The sequence below is a fragment of the Crocodylus siamensis genome, chromosome 6, assembly GCF_052110815.1.
Source record: "Crocodylus siamensis isolate JL-2025a chromosome 6, ASM5211081v1, whole genome shotgun sequence".
Taxonomy (NCBI): Eukaryota; Metazoa; Chordata; order Crocodylia; family Crocodylidae; genus Crocodylus; species Crocodylus siamensis.
Window position 1 is genome coordinate 10,778,857 of NC_143400.1, and position 14,432 is coordinate 10,793,288.

The window sequence follows — 14,432 nt, forward strand, 5'->3', positions numbered from 1 at the left end:
AGGGCTAAGCCGCCCCCGCACGGGCTCTGCCCCGCGGCTGGGGGGCCGGAGGCGCCGGGCCCCAAGCCGCTCCGGGGCGCTCCGGGGGGCTCAGCACCGGGGCCCTGGGAGTGGGGCCCGGGGGTGGAGCAGGCGGAGGCTCAGGCCCGGGATCCCGCCGTGAGGGGGGGAGGGGGGCGTTGCTCACAGCCCACCCACGGAGCAGCCGCGAGCCAGTCCGTGCGCAGCCCAGCCCGGGACAGGGTGGAGCCAGCCTCCTTTTGGCCCCGCCCCATGATGCCCAGCCGCGCGCGGCCTGCTGGGAAATGTAGTTCCCGACGTCCCCATCCGGGCAGGCTCGGGCTTCCAGGGGCCCCTCGGTCAGGTCCGCCCGGCTCCCAAAGGAGGAGACGCCGGCCCGGTGCACATCCCCTTTATTGCAGCTTGTAGAGCACCGCCAACAGCGCTCCGCGGTGCCCACGGGCTTTGCCCCGGTTGCGGGAGACCGGACGGGGCCCCGGAGGGCGGCGAGTCCAGCAGGCGGCGGGGCCGAGCCGGGCGGCGCGGGGGCGTCAGCGGTCCGGAGCGGGGGGCGGGGGCGCCGGCCTGGGGACAGATCAAACAGGCGGTAGCAAACAGCCGTGACGCCCACCCCGGGCAGGACCCGGCCGAGGGACTCAGCACTCACCTGGATGGCAACACCGGGACGCGGGGGCCGTAGGAAGGCACCGCAGGCACCTCGCCCAGGACCCCCACCGGGTCGGAGGGCAGTGGCCGCCGGGGTGGGGGTGGCTTGGCGGGACCGGGAGCCTGCGGAGAGAAGCCGGCCTGAGCCACGGAGGGTGGGAGCGCCCAGGGCCAGACTAGGGCACAGAGCTAGTCCATCGCCTGCTCCCTCCCTGCCCTGTGTGCCCATGTGGGCACCCTGCCTGCCTGTGCCCGTGCTGCTGCCTTCTGCTGCCCCGGTGGGACCCTCCACACGCGTGTACAACTGTCACCGTCACCAGCCCCGCGGTGGTGCCACGGTTACCTGAGTGCCTCTCACCACAGGGTCTGCAGGAAGCGGGCGCGTGGGGGGGGGTGGCCTGTCCGAGCCCCTGGCCTGGCAGAGAGAGCAGGCTCAGTGAGATGGCGGCATGGCCGCAGGGTCTGCAGGGAGGGGCCGGACTTGCCTCCCAGCACAGGGCCTGGCAGAGGGGGGGCTGATGCCGGGGGCGCTGCGGGGCTGGGAGCTCTGGGTGCTGGCAGACTGAGGGGCAGTGATGCCCGGGGCCACACGAGGGAAGGCTTCCAGCACCGTGCTCCTGCGGACAGTGCCAGGTCCTGCAGCCGGTGTCAGGTCCAGGACAAGCGAGGGTTTGGCGCCAGGAGAGCAGCGGGAGGGGCAGCTGTGCCCTGCAGGCCTGTCCCTGTCTGACCCCAGCGTACCTAGAGCAGCCGGTACCCTGGGGAGCAGGCAGCTGGATCCGCCGTGGTGGGAGCTGGGGGATGAGCCCCCCGAACGCCCGCCCTCGGCCAGGTGAGAGCATGCACGTGAGGGTCATGCAGAAGCCTCATGGGACAAACGAGAGCAGCCGGTGTGTCCCTGCCCCTGCTGGGCCGAGGGCCGTTACCTGGGATGCCTTAGGCACCGGGTCAGGCGGGAGCGGCTTGGAGGGCGGGTCGGGCCGGGCAGCGCCGAGGGGGGCAGGCTGCAGAGAGAAGGTGGAGACGCGCGGCAGACGGGCGCATGCAGCGGCAGTTACAGACGTGCGGTCAGTGCGAGCCATGCAGCTTGTGAGAGGCAGCACGACAGACCCCCCCACGGCACAGCCCAGAGCAGAGCGCTGACCCCCAACCCCCACCCGGGGATCCGGCTCCAGCTCAGGTCTGTCCCACAGGGTACCCGCAGCGAGGCCTGCAGCCGGTGGGAGAAGGGACCCCCGGGCCATTGCTGGGGGAGTCCCTTGAGAGCACAGCGAGGAGGCTGGAAGTGACAGTAGGGCCAGTGTCTGGGCAGGGCCCTTCTGGTACCATGGGGGCAGCAGCAGGCACCAGGGCAGGTGCAGACAGTGCCCAGGGGGCTTGGGGGCTCATTACCCCTGCTGCAGGGCAGCCCCCACGGGGAGGGCAACAGCATGGGTCCAGGCAGCGAAGAGCAGACAGTGGGGACCCACACAAGGCAGTGGGCATTGACTGGGCAGTGCCACACTGGGCACAGACAGTGCTGCCTGCTAGGGAGCCCCCACCCCAGCGCTGGGCTCCCCCTGCCACGATGCAGCTGCAGGGCTGGGCTGGCGGAGAGGGCTGAGCCTCCCCCGGCCTGGGGTCTGCTTAGTCATGTGGAGAACGAGGCCACACAGGCTTGGGCCCCCAGGGAGCCACAGGCAGAGCTGGGTGCAGGCTGCTGGGCCCCTCTAAGAACTCCATCCAGCTCACGGCAGCAGTGATGCCATCGCCCCCCCATCACACGCACCCAAGGCACCCCCATCACCTGTGGCGCAGGCTCTTCACCCCCTTCATCTACAGCCTTGCACACCCAGCCCTTGTGACCCCAGCACAGGCAACCCCCCACCACCCCCAGCCCCATCACGCACAGCGTCCTGCCCTTGGCACCCATCACCTGTAGCATCTACCTCCAGACCCTGTCACGGCGCCCTAGCCCATCAGCCGTGCGTGCCGCCTCCCCCACACCCCCACCTTACCTGCAGCCCCAGCAGTGGTGTTCCCCCTGGGCGGGGGTCACTGCGGGGCCCACACTTACCGTGCTACTGTGCATGACCTGCAGCTCTGTGCTCTGGCGCCACTGTGGGGGCCGGGGGCGCTCAGGGGGGGCCTGGCTGGGGCACTGCAGCTCTGGCTGGGAGATCCTGCAGGGAGACATGGGTTCAAGTATGGGGCAGTGGAAGCCTGGCACTGGTTTTCCCTGAGCTGGGGGGCTGCCGGGGACAGTCCCTCCACAAGCCAGGACTCCTGGGTACTATTCCTGCCCCTGCTCTAAGAGGTGGGGCCTGATGAGGACCTTCACTGGCCCCTGCACTCTGGAAGCTGACCCCGGGGCACAGACGTGACAGGGGCAGTCCATGCCTGCACCTGATGTAGGACCAAAGGCACTGGGCCAGCCTGGGTGGGCATATCCAGGGAGGGTAGGACGGGGGACCGGCGCGGCGCAGCACAGCGCAGCACAGCACAGCACCCCAACACCCAGCCACCAGCGTGGTTAAGCCTCAAGCCATGGGACACAGCAGCATCCTGCTTCTCAGAGACCTCCATGGGCCCCCAGGAAGAGACCACCAGATGAACCCCCTGCCCAGGTCTAATTCTGGGACTGTGCAGGGGGCTTGATACACTGACCCCAAGGGCAGGGCACAGCAATGGGGAGGGCAGCCACCGGGCCCCTCTGAGAAGCAGGGTCGGGGGTTGAGGGCAGCCCTGCACCCAGGCTGGGGGGAGGAAGCTGCTGAGGGGGGCAGCTGTAGCCCCCCCCGGCACGGATGTTACCGGCTCTGATCAGCTGAGACTCCGGCACCCAGGAATTGCACCCGGGTCTCGGCCTCGGTGCTGCAGGGAGAAGAGAGTCAGTATTGCATCCTGGTGCCCAGACCCTATGGGGGGGGGGGTCCTGGACCTGCTCGAGGTTCACTAGGGACATGGAGGAGGTGGCCTGCTGTGGGGAGCATGGGGTAAGGACATTACCTGTACTGGCAGCTGGTGCCCTTGCTGAGCTGGCAGAGGCGCTTGTGCAGGCCAGCGCGCTTGGCGTAGCAGAGCCCTAGCACCAGCGCCAGGAGCAGGATGGCGCTGAGGAGCAGGGCGGCAGGCACGGCGCTGCCCCCTGCCAAGGAACAGCCCATCAGGACATGCAGGCACCAGCCGCCAGCCTCCCCGCAGGGCTGACCCAGGGCCGCACACAAAGCCCCATTCTCCTCCCTGTGCCCAGCAGGGACCCGGCGTGATGGCAGCAAGCTGACCACACGGGCTACACCTCCCCCGCAGCAATGAAGCTCCTGCCCCGCTGTACCTTCCTCCATGCTCAGGGGGCCGCTGTCCACACTGCCCCCCGGCCCGGGGCTCTCGCAGCTGGGGGGGGCCCAGCCCCGCTCACAGTGGCAGTGCCCAAGGTTGTTACACACCTGGGGGACAACATGGAGCCTGAGCCCAAGCCTGGCACTGGGGCTCCCCTGAGCTGCCTCACTCGGGTCCCTGCCCTGTGGCTCACCCCATGCTCATGGCACTGGCACGCCGACACCTGCAGCACGGAGACGTCCTGGCACCGGCTCTCAAGACACACCTGTGAAGGTATTAGAGCATCAGGAGAGTGCACGGAGCCCCCGTGCCACAGCTGTACCCGCCCCCACCCCTACCCCACTCACCTTCCCAGAGCCGCAGGCTGTGCCAGGCAGCACCATGGCCAGGTCACTCACGTCGCTGCCTGGGGGCAGGGGGGCTGCCCTGCAGTCTTGTCTGGTCCCATTCCCCCGGGCAGCTGCGGCGTTACCCCCCTGGCACTGCAGCCGCCCACAGCCCACATCCCTGCAGGACAGACATCAATGGGATGGACAGATGGATGGACGGATGATGGATGGGGTCAGAGCAGGGAGGGGGCACTCACCGTGGGGCACAAGGGATGTAGGTGCCGTTGGGGTGCTGCCCGCAGTGCCCATGCTCACTGCCCTGAGCATTGAGGGAGGCCAAGCAGGCAGCTGGGGCTGGGACAGAACCTGCACCGGGACAGCAGAGCTGTGAGTGCCAGGGGAGACAACCGCACTGCCTGCCCTGAACCAGCCTCCTGCCCCCCATCCCACCCTCCCCTTACCTGTGCCCCACAGCTGCTGGCACTGCCCTGTATAGGTGGCACAGACACCCCCATAGCAGTAGGCCTGGCCACCCGCACAGAGCTGCCCGTCCTGCATGTAGGCGTTGGGAGGGCAGTGCCCCAAAAGCCCATCGCAGAATTCGGGCAGGTCGCACTCTCCCCGTGGCTCCCGGCATGTGGTGCCTGCTGGGCGCAGCTGTGGGAGGGGAGAAGGGAGGGGGTGAATCAGAGGCTGGCCCCACTGCCAGGGCAGGCAGCTCCCAGGGCTTTCTGCAGGGCTGCTCAGCATACTCAGGTGCTGCACCCCACAGAGGGGCCCAGGACCCCCCCCCCACCAAGGACAGGCTTGGCCCCATCTCTGCTCACCTGGCAGTCCTGGCAGCAGGCAGCACCAGTGGCGCACTGGGCCCCGGGAAGCAGCTGGCAGGTGCTGGCATTGCAGCAGGGGTCAGCGCACTCCTGTGGGCAGAGGGGCACCATAAGCAAGGGGCCGGTGGGGAGGGAAGCGGGGGCCAGAGCATGCCACATACCTCCTGCAGGCCACAGTCGCACTCCTCACCCTCCTCCACGAAGCGGTTGCCGCAGCGCGGGCGCCCAACCAGGCTCCGGGGCTCTGGCACATTGAAAAGGCACCAGCCCCGACCCTGGCGCAGGCTGTGCTCTAGGTCCTGCTTGCTGCAGCTGCTGAAGCTCAGCCCGGGCATCAGCCTGGCAGGGGGAGCAGCCTGTAAGCAAGAGTGGAGGAACTGGGCAACCTCCCACCCCAAACGCAGCACCCGCCTGAGCCTGAATGCTGCACCCTGCCTGCAGCATGCTCACCCTGTGGGTGGCTCCATGATGCAGCTCCGGTCCTGGTAGGGGCCGGGGCACTCACAGCCCCGTGCTGGCCCATCGTGCCCCATACCCAGGCTGTGGCCCAGTTGGTGGGCCACAGTGGAGGCCACAGCCAGGACACTAATGGAGTGGTCCTGCAAGAAAATGGGGGTTCAGTGTGGGGTGGGGAGCATGGGAGCCCCAGCTGGGGCAGGGGAAGGGGAGGTACTAACCACGCTGACCCCACCGGACCGGGCTGCAGAGCACATGGAGCCCTGGGATGCCATCCCTATGTCTGTGTCTGTGAAGGCTGTGCCCCTGGAAGACAGTGCGGGCATAAGGGTGACATGCAGCCCCCTCTGCGGGTGACACGCAGTCCCTGTGCCCTTTGGCACGTCCCACGCCTGCACCCCCACTCACGTCAGCAGCTGCGCATTGTCATGGGGCAGCCGAGGCAGCAGGTCCGTCTGGCGCCACTGCAGGAACCGCTCCAGCGTGGCCCGGGCACTGGGTCCTACAGCAATGGGGTCACCTTGATTCCACACCTCCACCGCCAGCAGCGCCACACGGATGCCCAGGGGCTGGAAGAACTGGGAAGAGGGGAGGGTGGGCTCAGGACCCCATGGACTGGGGCTACCCTGCATGGGGTGAAGAGCAGGGGATACTGCAGGGAGGAAAGCTGTGCCCCTGGCAGCCACTGCCTGCATGCACTGCCTTGCACTGTACCTCAACACTGCGCTGCTGTGGGCAGCAGGGTTAGGACCTAGGGCATTGGCAGGGCTGGGGGAGCCTGGGGCACTCACCATGTCCACCTGATTGGTGATCTCGAGTGCGCGCGTCTGGATCCGCTTGAGGTCAGGGTACAGCCGGAACTGCAGGCACAGGACAGCATCATGGGAGGGTGGGGGGGCGGCAGCACCCAGATGCCTGGGGCAGGCACAGTTCAGCTGGGGCAGGCCAGGGACCAGCCAGCACCACTCACCTCCGCCTGGTCCAGCACCATCACCAGCTCCACGAAGCGCTGCTCCGGCATTGTTGCCCGCTTGCCCTGTGGTGAGAGCCAGTGAGGGGGACAGCTCCCCGTGATGCAGGGACCAAGTGCGGGGGCAGCCCACCCCTGTAGACAAGGCAACAGAGCCTCCCTACCACGTACCCTTTGGAGCGGAGGCTGCTCCATATCTGGCATCAGCTGTTCAGAGCTGGGGGGGCCCAGCCCGCAGGCCCGTGGCATCAGCCGGACGTCCCGGGTGCGGTAGGCCAGGTGGGTCCAGTGGGGGCCTGCAGGGTTGGGCTCCAGGCCATAGCTCCTGTTCTGGGACACCACGACCAAGCCACTAGGAGGTGGAGGAGGGTGACAGGTGTCAGGGACCAGGTGCAGTCCCGGGGGCAAGACTGACATGGGGGGAGGCAGGATAGGGGGCAGGGCAGGGGATCCCCTACCTAAGCCCGGTGCAGGCACAGATGCTGACCCTGGAGCCTGGATGCCCCCGGACGCGGCCCTGGTAGCAGCAGTTCTGTGGCAGAGAGGGATGGAGAGTTCAGCTGCAGCTCTGCGGGGAGGCTGGGGCTAGGCCCCCGACCCAAAGTAGAGCACTGCCCTGAAAAAGCCCATAATGCCCTCCTCACCCTCAAACCTACTTGGGTGCCGAAGTCCTGCATGGCCCGCATGCCATTGGGCAGGTAGTACAGCAGAGCCCGGGTGCCCAAAGTCAGCTCCCTGTGTGGGGACAGTGAGAACCCGGCTGATGGCTTCACGTGCCCCCTGCCCCCAGGATCCAGCCAATCCACCCTGGGTAGTAAGGCCATGCACCCTCCCCGCACCCATGCCCCCAGCTCACCGGTTCTGCTCCAGCTCCAGCTCCAGCCATGCTCCCTCCAGCTCCAGGGCGACCTGCAGCTGGGCTGGGAACCCCTCCTGCCAGTGCTGGGGAGGTTACAGAGGGCAGAGATGGCGGTACTCACACCCCCACCTGGGACTTGCCTCTAAGCCCAAGGCTGCCAGGGGGTCAGACACAGGGCTTCCCTCTGGGTTCGGGCCCCAATCCACTCCAGGGCAAGGGCACGTGCGAGGCACGTGGGGGCAGGCCAGGGGCAGCCTGGGGCCACGGCATGTGGGATGTGGGCAGGAAACAGCCGCAGGCAGAGGCGGGAGGAGAAGGAAGCAAGGGGTGGAGGGGAGCTGGCAGGGAGTGGGGGGGGAGGGGGCAGCACTTCCACCCATCAGGCACCTCCGCCCTTTCCTGCTGACACCTGGTGCTGGCAGCATCGGGGTCAGTGCCCAGCAGCCTGGTCTGGCCTGGCCCCGTGTGCTCTGGACCCCCTGAACCTCCCAACTGGCCTTGGGCACTAGTTGCAGGCTCCCAGTGATGGGGGGGCCTGAACCAGCTGGGTGCTCAGGGGTCAGAGCTGTGGGAGGGGACCCTGGCATGGGGGGTGGGGTCCCCGAGCCTCATCCCTCCTATCCAGGCAGGAAGGGCGCTCCCTTGCTCACACATTGTGCAGGGGGTGGGTGTTGTCCAGGCCCCCCCCCCCCCAGCTTCCTCCTGGTGCAGGAAACACTGGGGAAGCTCTCCGTGGCCAGGCTGGGCCGGCCCTTCCGGTCGGGGAGGGCACGCGGTCACCGGGCCTCCCTGCTGCCCCCAGGGGTGGGTCCGTGAGGACCCTGCAGGAAGGTGGGGGAGGGGGGTGAGAGCAGCTCTGCAGTGGGGCTCTTACCTGCATGACCTCTGCCAAGCCAAGCATCCGACTGCCCTGCTGGACCAAGGGCATCACATGCCAGTAGTGGATCAGCTCATCGTGGAGCCGCCGGGTGTCACCTGCTTGGGGTGAGCACAGAACTGTCAGCTCGGCCCCTCAGGCCCCAGTGCCTGCCCACACCAGGTGTCGCACACATGCTGGCACACGCCCGCACATGCCTGCACATGAAGGCATTGGGCGAGCGTGGGAGCGATGGGGCAGGGCCCAGCCCCTGGCAAGCGCCCACCACGGCACCCCTGGCACAAGTTGAGGGCAGGATGGGGGTCTCCCAAGGTTCCCTCCTGCCCATAGCTGCACCCGGAGCTGCGGGGTCAGGTCAGGGCAGGGGCAGGGATCTCCATATCAGATGCTCCAGCCCAGCCCCATGCCCCCCATGGCCACGGCCTTCCTTGCAAGCCCCGCTGCCCAAACCTGGATCTGCCCCTCCCCAAGGGCCCAGGCAGAGCAGGGGCAGGAGGGTCCAGAGCAGGAGGTGCACAGGACACCAACACCAACACTCCCGGTTAGGGGGCAGCCGAAAACACCCCCACTGCCATGAGCTGGGGCTTTGGTGCCCTGGAGGGGAGCCCTGGAGGATGGGGCTGCCCACTGCCGCCCCCAGGGAGGACTCCTCCCCCCCAGCAGACAGGAGCTGCAGGGCCCTGCAGGAGGGGGGCGAGACCCCACTGTGGCACCAGTGCAGCCAACTCAGAGGGGGCTGCTCCTGGCAGCCCTGCATGCAGGCTGGGGGTCGGGGGAGGGCTGGATCCTGCAGAGGCTGGGCCTGGGCAGCGCCCCCCCAGAGTCACTCAGGGATGGGCCGCGGGGTCCAGGATCGGGGGCAGCAGTGCCCTGCCCGCCCGGAGGTAAAGGGCAGCATCCTGGGGGCGGGGCCGGTGCCCCCCGGGGCTGCGAGCAAGCCCCGCGCTGCCCCCGCGGCGGCCAAGGCTCCCGGCAGACTCAGGCAGACGCGGCGGCGGGCGGGGGTCCGTGCGGGCCGGCTCCGGGCACTCGTGCTGCCCCGCAGACACGGTCCGGGCGGGTGCTGCCCCGCAGCGCCGCATCCCCGCCGGCCCGCACCTGCAGCGGCCGCGCAGAGCGCCAGGCAGGGAAACTGAGGCAGGCGGAGGCCGCTCGCCCCGCGCCCCCGCCCCGGCCCCGGCCCCGCGCTCCCTCACCTGCGCGCGGCGCTGTCCCGCCGGGCGCCCGCTCCGGCTCCGGCTCCGGCTCCGCGCGGGGCAGCGGCAGCGGCAGGAGCAGCGCCAGCGCCAGCGCCGCCACCAGCCGCGGGCCCATGACGGGGCTCGGCCCGGCCGCACCTGCCTCCGTGCCCCGGCCCCGAGCAGGCGGCTCCGGCCGAGTGCGGCCCCGGCCCCGCCGCCCCCGCCCTCCCGGCTCGCATTGCACCAGCCGCGGCCCCGCAGCTGCGGCGCGGCCGTGGAGGGAACTTCCTGCCCGACCTCCGCCGGCTCCGCCCGCCGCCGCCGCTGCCAAGGCTCCGCGGGCGACACCCAGCGTGAGCCCCGCCCCGCCCGGCCCGGCCCGGCCCGGGGCGCGCAGCCCGCAGCGGGGTCTGGACCCGGCCCCCCCCGGCCCGACACACGTGCTCCTCCCCACTCGGAGCCGCAGCGCTTTAATTGAACGCTTCAGTCCGCGTAGGTCATCTGGTCTTCGCTGCTGCTGTCCCCGGAGGGCGGCCCGGGGTCGGCGGCGCAGGCCAGGCAGGCCTGGCCCACGTCCCTCCAGCAGGGTCGGCAGTACTGGGCACCGCAGGGCGCCGGGCAGGTGTGGGCACTGGGGCCCTCGGGCGAACCGCACAGCACGCAGCGGCGGCGCAGCAACCGGCGCAGCAGTGGGCATTGGCGCAGCCGGGGGCACCAGCGCAGCACGGGCGGCTCCTGCAGCAGGGATAGGTGCAGCCTGGGCAAGGGCTGTGCTTGCCTGGGGCTGGGCCTGATTGCTGCCCCAGGGCAGGAGAGAGCCCAGTGGATCGGAGCGGGCAGAAGAGCTCTGCTGTGGTGGGAGCTGCTCCCTCCGGAAAGATGGGCTGGGCAGGACACAAGGTGCCCCCTGGGCTGCATGACAGCTGGGCAGACGATGCACAGGCCTGTGCCATGCATGGGCAACTGAGCACATGTAGGTCAGTATGGGCACTCCCAGCTGGGCAAGAGCAGGCACAGGTAGGCAAGGCCTCAGGATGTGGGCACCAGAGCAGCTCGAATTGCCATGGGTGAGTGAGGACTCCAGCATCAACGACCCTGGGTGGCAGTGGCGCCACAGGGTGCGATGCACAGGTGCTTGCACAGGCACGCATGCCCCTGCCCACCCACGTGCTGCTCCCCCTCAGGGTCCCTGATACCCCCAGCCCCAGCCCCGTGGACCCCGCAGCATCTAGCTCTCCTCCATGCCCAACCCAGTGTCTGCACTCACCAGGCCCCAGTGCTGGGCATGCTGCGTGACCCGCCGCCGCTGCCGCTGGAGGAAGGCCTGGCGCTTCTGCAGCATCTCATTGTAGAGGAAAATGACACGCTTCTTCTCCCGCTGCCCGGGCACAGGGCAGTGTGAGTGCAGCTGTACGGGGACCTGGGGCTGCCCCAGGGGAGTGGGCTCAGCCAGGGATTCAGGGCAGCCCCCAGGATGCAGGGGGCAGCGGGATGTGATGCCTTGGCCAGGAGGGATCAGCCTCCCAGATGGAGCCGGGGGGCAGGGTCTCACCTTGGGGAAGAAGAAGGCAGCGATGATGCGGCGCAAGCGGTGGGTGTAGACCTGCAGCAGGCACAGCAGCACCAACACGCCCAGTGGGAGACAGCTGGTCATGTAGTCGCCCTGCTCCATGCGCCGGGGCTGCGGCAGGCAGGCTGGGCGCAGACAGAGGCAGAGGGATGCTGAGGGCCCTGACCCTACCCCCAGGACAACACTGGCCCCTCTGTGGCCCTGGATCCCAGTGCCAGGCAGAGAGGCCTGATGGGGGGAAGGGGTCCCCTCATCTGCTTACCAAGGTTGTTGGACTCCAGCACTGTCTCCGAGGACGTGTTCAGGGCCCCAATCGTGCTGCGCAGCAGCCGAGCCAGCAGTGACTTTCCCCCGACCCGCACCTCCAAGTGGTGGCTGCCTGCGGTGGTGGGGAGCGGTGGTCAGCGTGGCAGTGCCGGGAACATGGGGCGTCCTGGGGGCTGTGGGCAGGCCCTGCCCCAGGTGATGGCCACTGCTGGCAAGTGCCTTCATGGCTGGGCAGGGCATTTACAGCTAAAGGAGGTGGGGCCCTGCCCCTGTCCTGCCAATGGGGCTGTGGGACCGGGGCAGCCTCCGTGCTGGGCTGCAGGGCAGGCACTCACTATGGAAGGAGTACTGCACAAAGGAGTGGTGCTGGATGATGCTGAGCGAGGTGTACAGCACGTGATCCAGGCCCCAGGCCAGCAGCAGGAACAGCAGAGGCGGGATGCAGTCCAGCAGCTCCAGCACCTGGGGGAGTGTGGCTGTCACCCCCCTGCCCCTCCAAACCACAGGTCCAGCCCCCCTACCCCCAGCCCAGTGCCCCAGCCCCCTGAGTGCCACCAGTGACAGCCTGGTGTTGCCAGGCTGGGCTTTTGCTGGCAGAGCCATGCCCATGCCGCCCCGTGCCTGCTCACCATGCTCTGCAGCTCAGGCACCTGGAAGGCCAGCCGGCAGGGGAAGACAACACTGGAGAGCTCAGCCCGGCGCAGGGGCAGCAGCGTGCGCTTCTCCTTCAAGATGAGATGGAGCGGGGCTGGTCCCATGGATGCAAGCCGGGCTGTGTCCTTTGTCCACAGCTCCCCTCCCTTGTGACCCGGTGCTGCCCTTGGGCCATGGCCTCACCTGCTGCTTGCGCCGGGCATCAATCTGGCGGAAGTAGGTGGTGATGTAGAGGTTGTCAAAGCGGATGTTGCGGTTGTACTGGTTTGTGTAGGAGAAGGCCCTGGGGAGAGCAGGGGTGGCACCAGAGCCCTCCAGGGTTGGCGACACAGACAGGTCTCAGCCCCTGTTTCCAGGAGCAGCCGCAGTTCCTACTTGTGGACTGCACATGGTTACCACAGCTTCCTGCACAGCTCTGCCAGCAGGGCAGGGGGGGTCCCAGGCCCTGGAGCCAGACAGGACCTGCCTCTGTACCCTGCTCCACCCCTGTGTGAGCACTCACGAGACAAAGATGAAGATGAAGGTGCAGGAGAGCAGGACGCGCACCACGGCCATGGCGGTGCCTAGCTGGGCACTGTGCCAGCGCAGTGTGGCCGTCACCTCTGCCACTAGATGCTCCCGTGATATGTTCACACCCACCAGCATGTCCTGGTGCTCCTCCTGGCCAGGGCGGGGGTCAGTGCTGGCCTTGGGGCCTCAGGCTCTGCAGAGCCCCAGGCACTTGTGGCCAGGCTCTGGCAGGGGGGGCTCCGCACCTGGATGACCAGCTGGGCACTGAAGTCCTGCTGCAGGTGGTTGACAGAGTCGTTCACCTTGTCATAGGTCTGTCCAAAGTTGCCCTCCACAGGAATGCGGTCCCGGCACCAGATGTAAATCACTGTGGGGGAGGACGGGGTGCCAGGTCTTAACACGGGACCCCAGCACCCCCTACCCCATGGGGCTCAGCTGGCTGGCGCCTCACCCTTGACAGCGTGGCAGAGGAATTTGAACTTCATGGGCAGGCAGAGCAGGTGGCTGATGAGTGGCACCACAATGTGCCGCATGCAGGATTCGTGCTTGGTGTCAAACCAGGCCTGGCAGCGCTCAATGGCTTTATCAATCACATCTGCAGGGCAAGGGGTTTTTGCCGGGGCCGGCCCAGCCCAGCCGCCTCCTGCTCCCATGTCCAGGGTGGGCATGGTGCAGTGTGAATTCCCCTGCCAGCCCCTGTGTGTGCCCCTGAGCCCTTGCATGCACATCACAACCCCCCACTAACACTTGCAGCGCATTCGGGTCTTCATCTCATAGAGCGTCTGGGTGCTGAGGGCATGGCGGGGCAGGCGCCCGCGTGGCTGCTGCAGGTCATAGCCCTCCTCGCTGGCCACCTGCTCGTTCAACCCCGCAAAGGTGCGGGACACATTCTGCGTCTCCTCTTTGAGTCTGCGCCCGCTCCTCTGCCGGAGACAGGCACAGGGACTGGGATGAGTGTGATGGGGGCAAAGCAGCTCCATCCCCTGCCAGCCAGAGATGCTTCAGCCCCTGCACTGGGCTCCGTGAGCCCAAGGGGTCCTGCCCCCTCCCTGCTCACCACCATGTCACGCAGCACCATGCGCATGGGAGCCGTGGACACATGCCACATCTTCCGGCTGTGGTTGATCTGCAGCTCCACAGTGCAGCCCATGGAACGCACCACCTCTTCCAGGTTGTGCCACAGGTTGGCGATGGGGCCTGGGGGGGCCAAGATCACTGCCATGGGCATGGGGGGGCAGGAAGCATGGCACCTGAAGGGCCTTGTGTGGGGGTCCTTACCATCGTAGACAGCGGCCAGGACAAAGGTGAGCACGTAGAGTCGCCCCTCCTTGCCCAGGAACTTGGGGACAAGGAGGAGGCTGGTGCAGCGGAAGTGCGGCGAGATGCCCCAGCCCAGGGCACTGATGCCTGTGGTGGGAGCAGATCAGAGTTAGGGGTGTCCCTCTCTGTCCCCTCTCAGGGCCCACTGGAGGCCCCAGCACAGCAGCCAAGAGCACTGACCCCCACATCCCACTCCACAGGGCATCACTGCACCAGGAACCCCCGCACCTGGGGCAGCCCCCGCCCATAGCACTCACCTGCCAGTCCGTACGTCAGCTGGACCTTGTGGCTCTCCTCAATGCTCATGGGCATGATAAGGACCTGAGAGAGGCCTGGGCCAAGATCTGGGAGCTGGGACCCCCACCCTATCCTGGGTGGCAGCCCCCACCTCCCTCCAGTGCATGGCTGTCCTTCCCTGTGCCCATCCCCATGGCATCAGGGCAGTGCCCCCCAAGAGCTGAGGGATGACCCCCACCCATCCCAGCCTTGCCTCCCCAACCCATACCCACAGGCCTTCAGCCCCACACTGCCCTCACAGCCGGGGCAGACTGACCTAGGGCAAGGCAGCCCCCAATGCCGGCGCCCAGCAGGAACTTGCTGGGGCGGAACTGGTCTGGACGGCTCC

General features: G+C 68.0%; 2 protein-coding genes across 2 annotated transcripts; both read right to left on the reverse strand.

The window, feature by feature from the left end:
• Window positions 1–3: 3 nt before the first annotated feature.
• On the reverse strand, window positions 4–10,183 carry ADAM15 (ADAM metallopeptidase domain 15). The gene is made up of 25 exons (XM_090053711.1): window positions 9,502–10,183; window positions 8,303–8,406; window positions 7,426–7,511; window positions 7,226–7,304; window positions 7,028–7,101; window positions 6,741–6,921; window positions 6,570–6,635; window positions 6,391–6,459; window positions 6,008–6,177; window positions 5,821–5,905; window positions 5,594–5,742; window positions 5,305–5,482; window positions 5,141–5,233; window positions 4,775–4,970; window positions 4,571–4,679; window positions 4,332–4,491; window positions 4,178–4,249; window positions 3,980–4,091; window positions 3,655–3,793; window positions 3,460–3,519; window positions 2,723–2,828; window positions 1,593–1,670; window positions 1,010–1,081; window positions 668–789; window positions 4–585 (listed from the first exon to the last, which is right to left on the reverse strand). The coding sequence occupies exons 1-25, from the start codon at window positions 10,181–10,183 to the stop codon at window positions 552–554; spliced, it is 3,276 nt and encodes a 1,091-aa protein (XP_089909837.1). The 3' UTR covers window positions 4–551.
• A 531-nt stretch (window positions 10,184–10,714) lies between these two features.
• On the reverse strand, window positions 10,715–14,119 carry DCST1 (DC-STAMP domain containing 1). The gene is made up of 13 exons (XM_090053712.1): window positions 14,065–14,119; window positions 13,766–13,894; window positions 13,545–13,684; window positions 13,233–13,410; window positions 12,939–13,082; window positions 12,733–12,854; window positions 12,480–12,637; window positions 12,161–12,260; window positions 11,953–12,048; window positions 11,659–11,671; window positions 11,319–11,435; window positions 11,039–11,181; window positions 10,715–10,864 (listed from the first exon to the last, which is right to left on the reverse strand). Exons 1-13 carry the CDS (start codon window positions 14,117–14,119, stop codon window positions 10,715–10,717), a joined length of 1,545 nt encoding a protein of 514 aa, XP_089909838.1.
• Window positions 14,120–14,432: the final 313 nt, after the last annotated feature.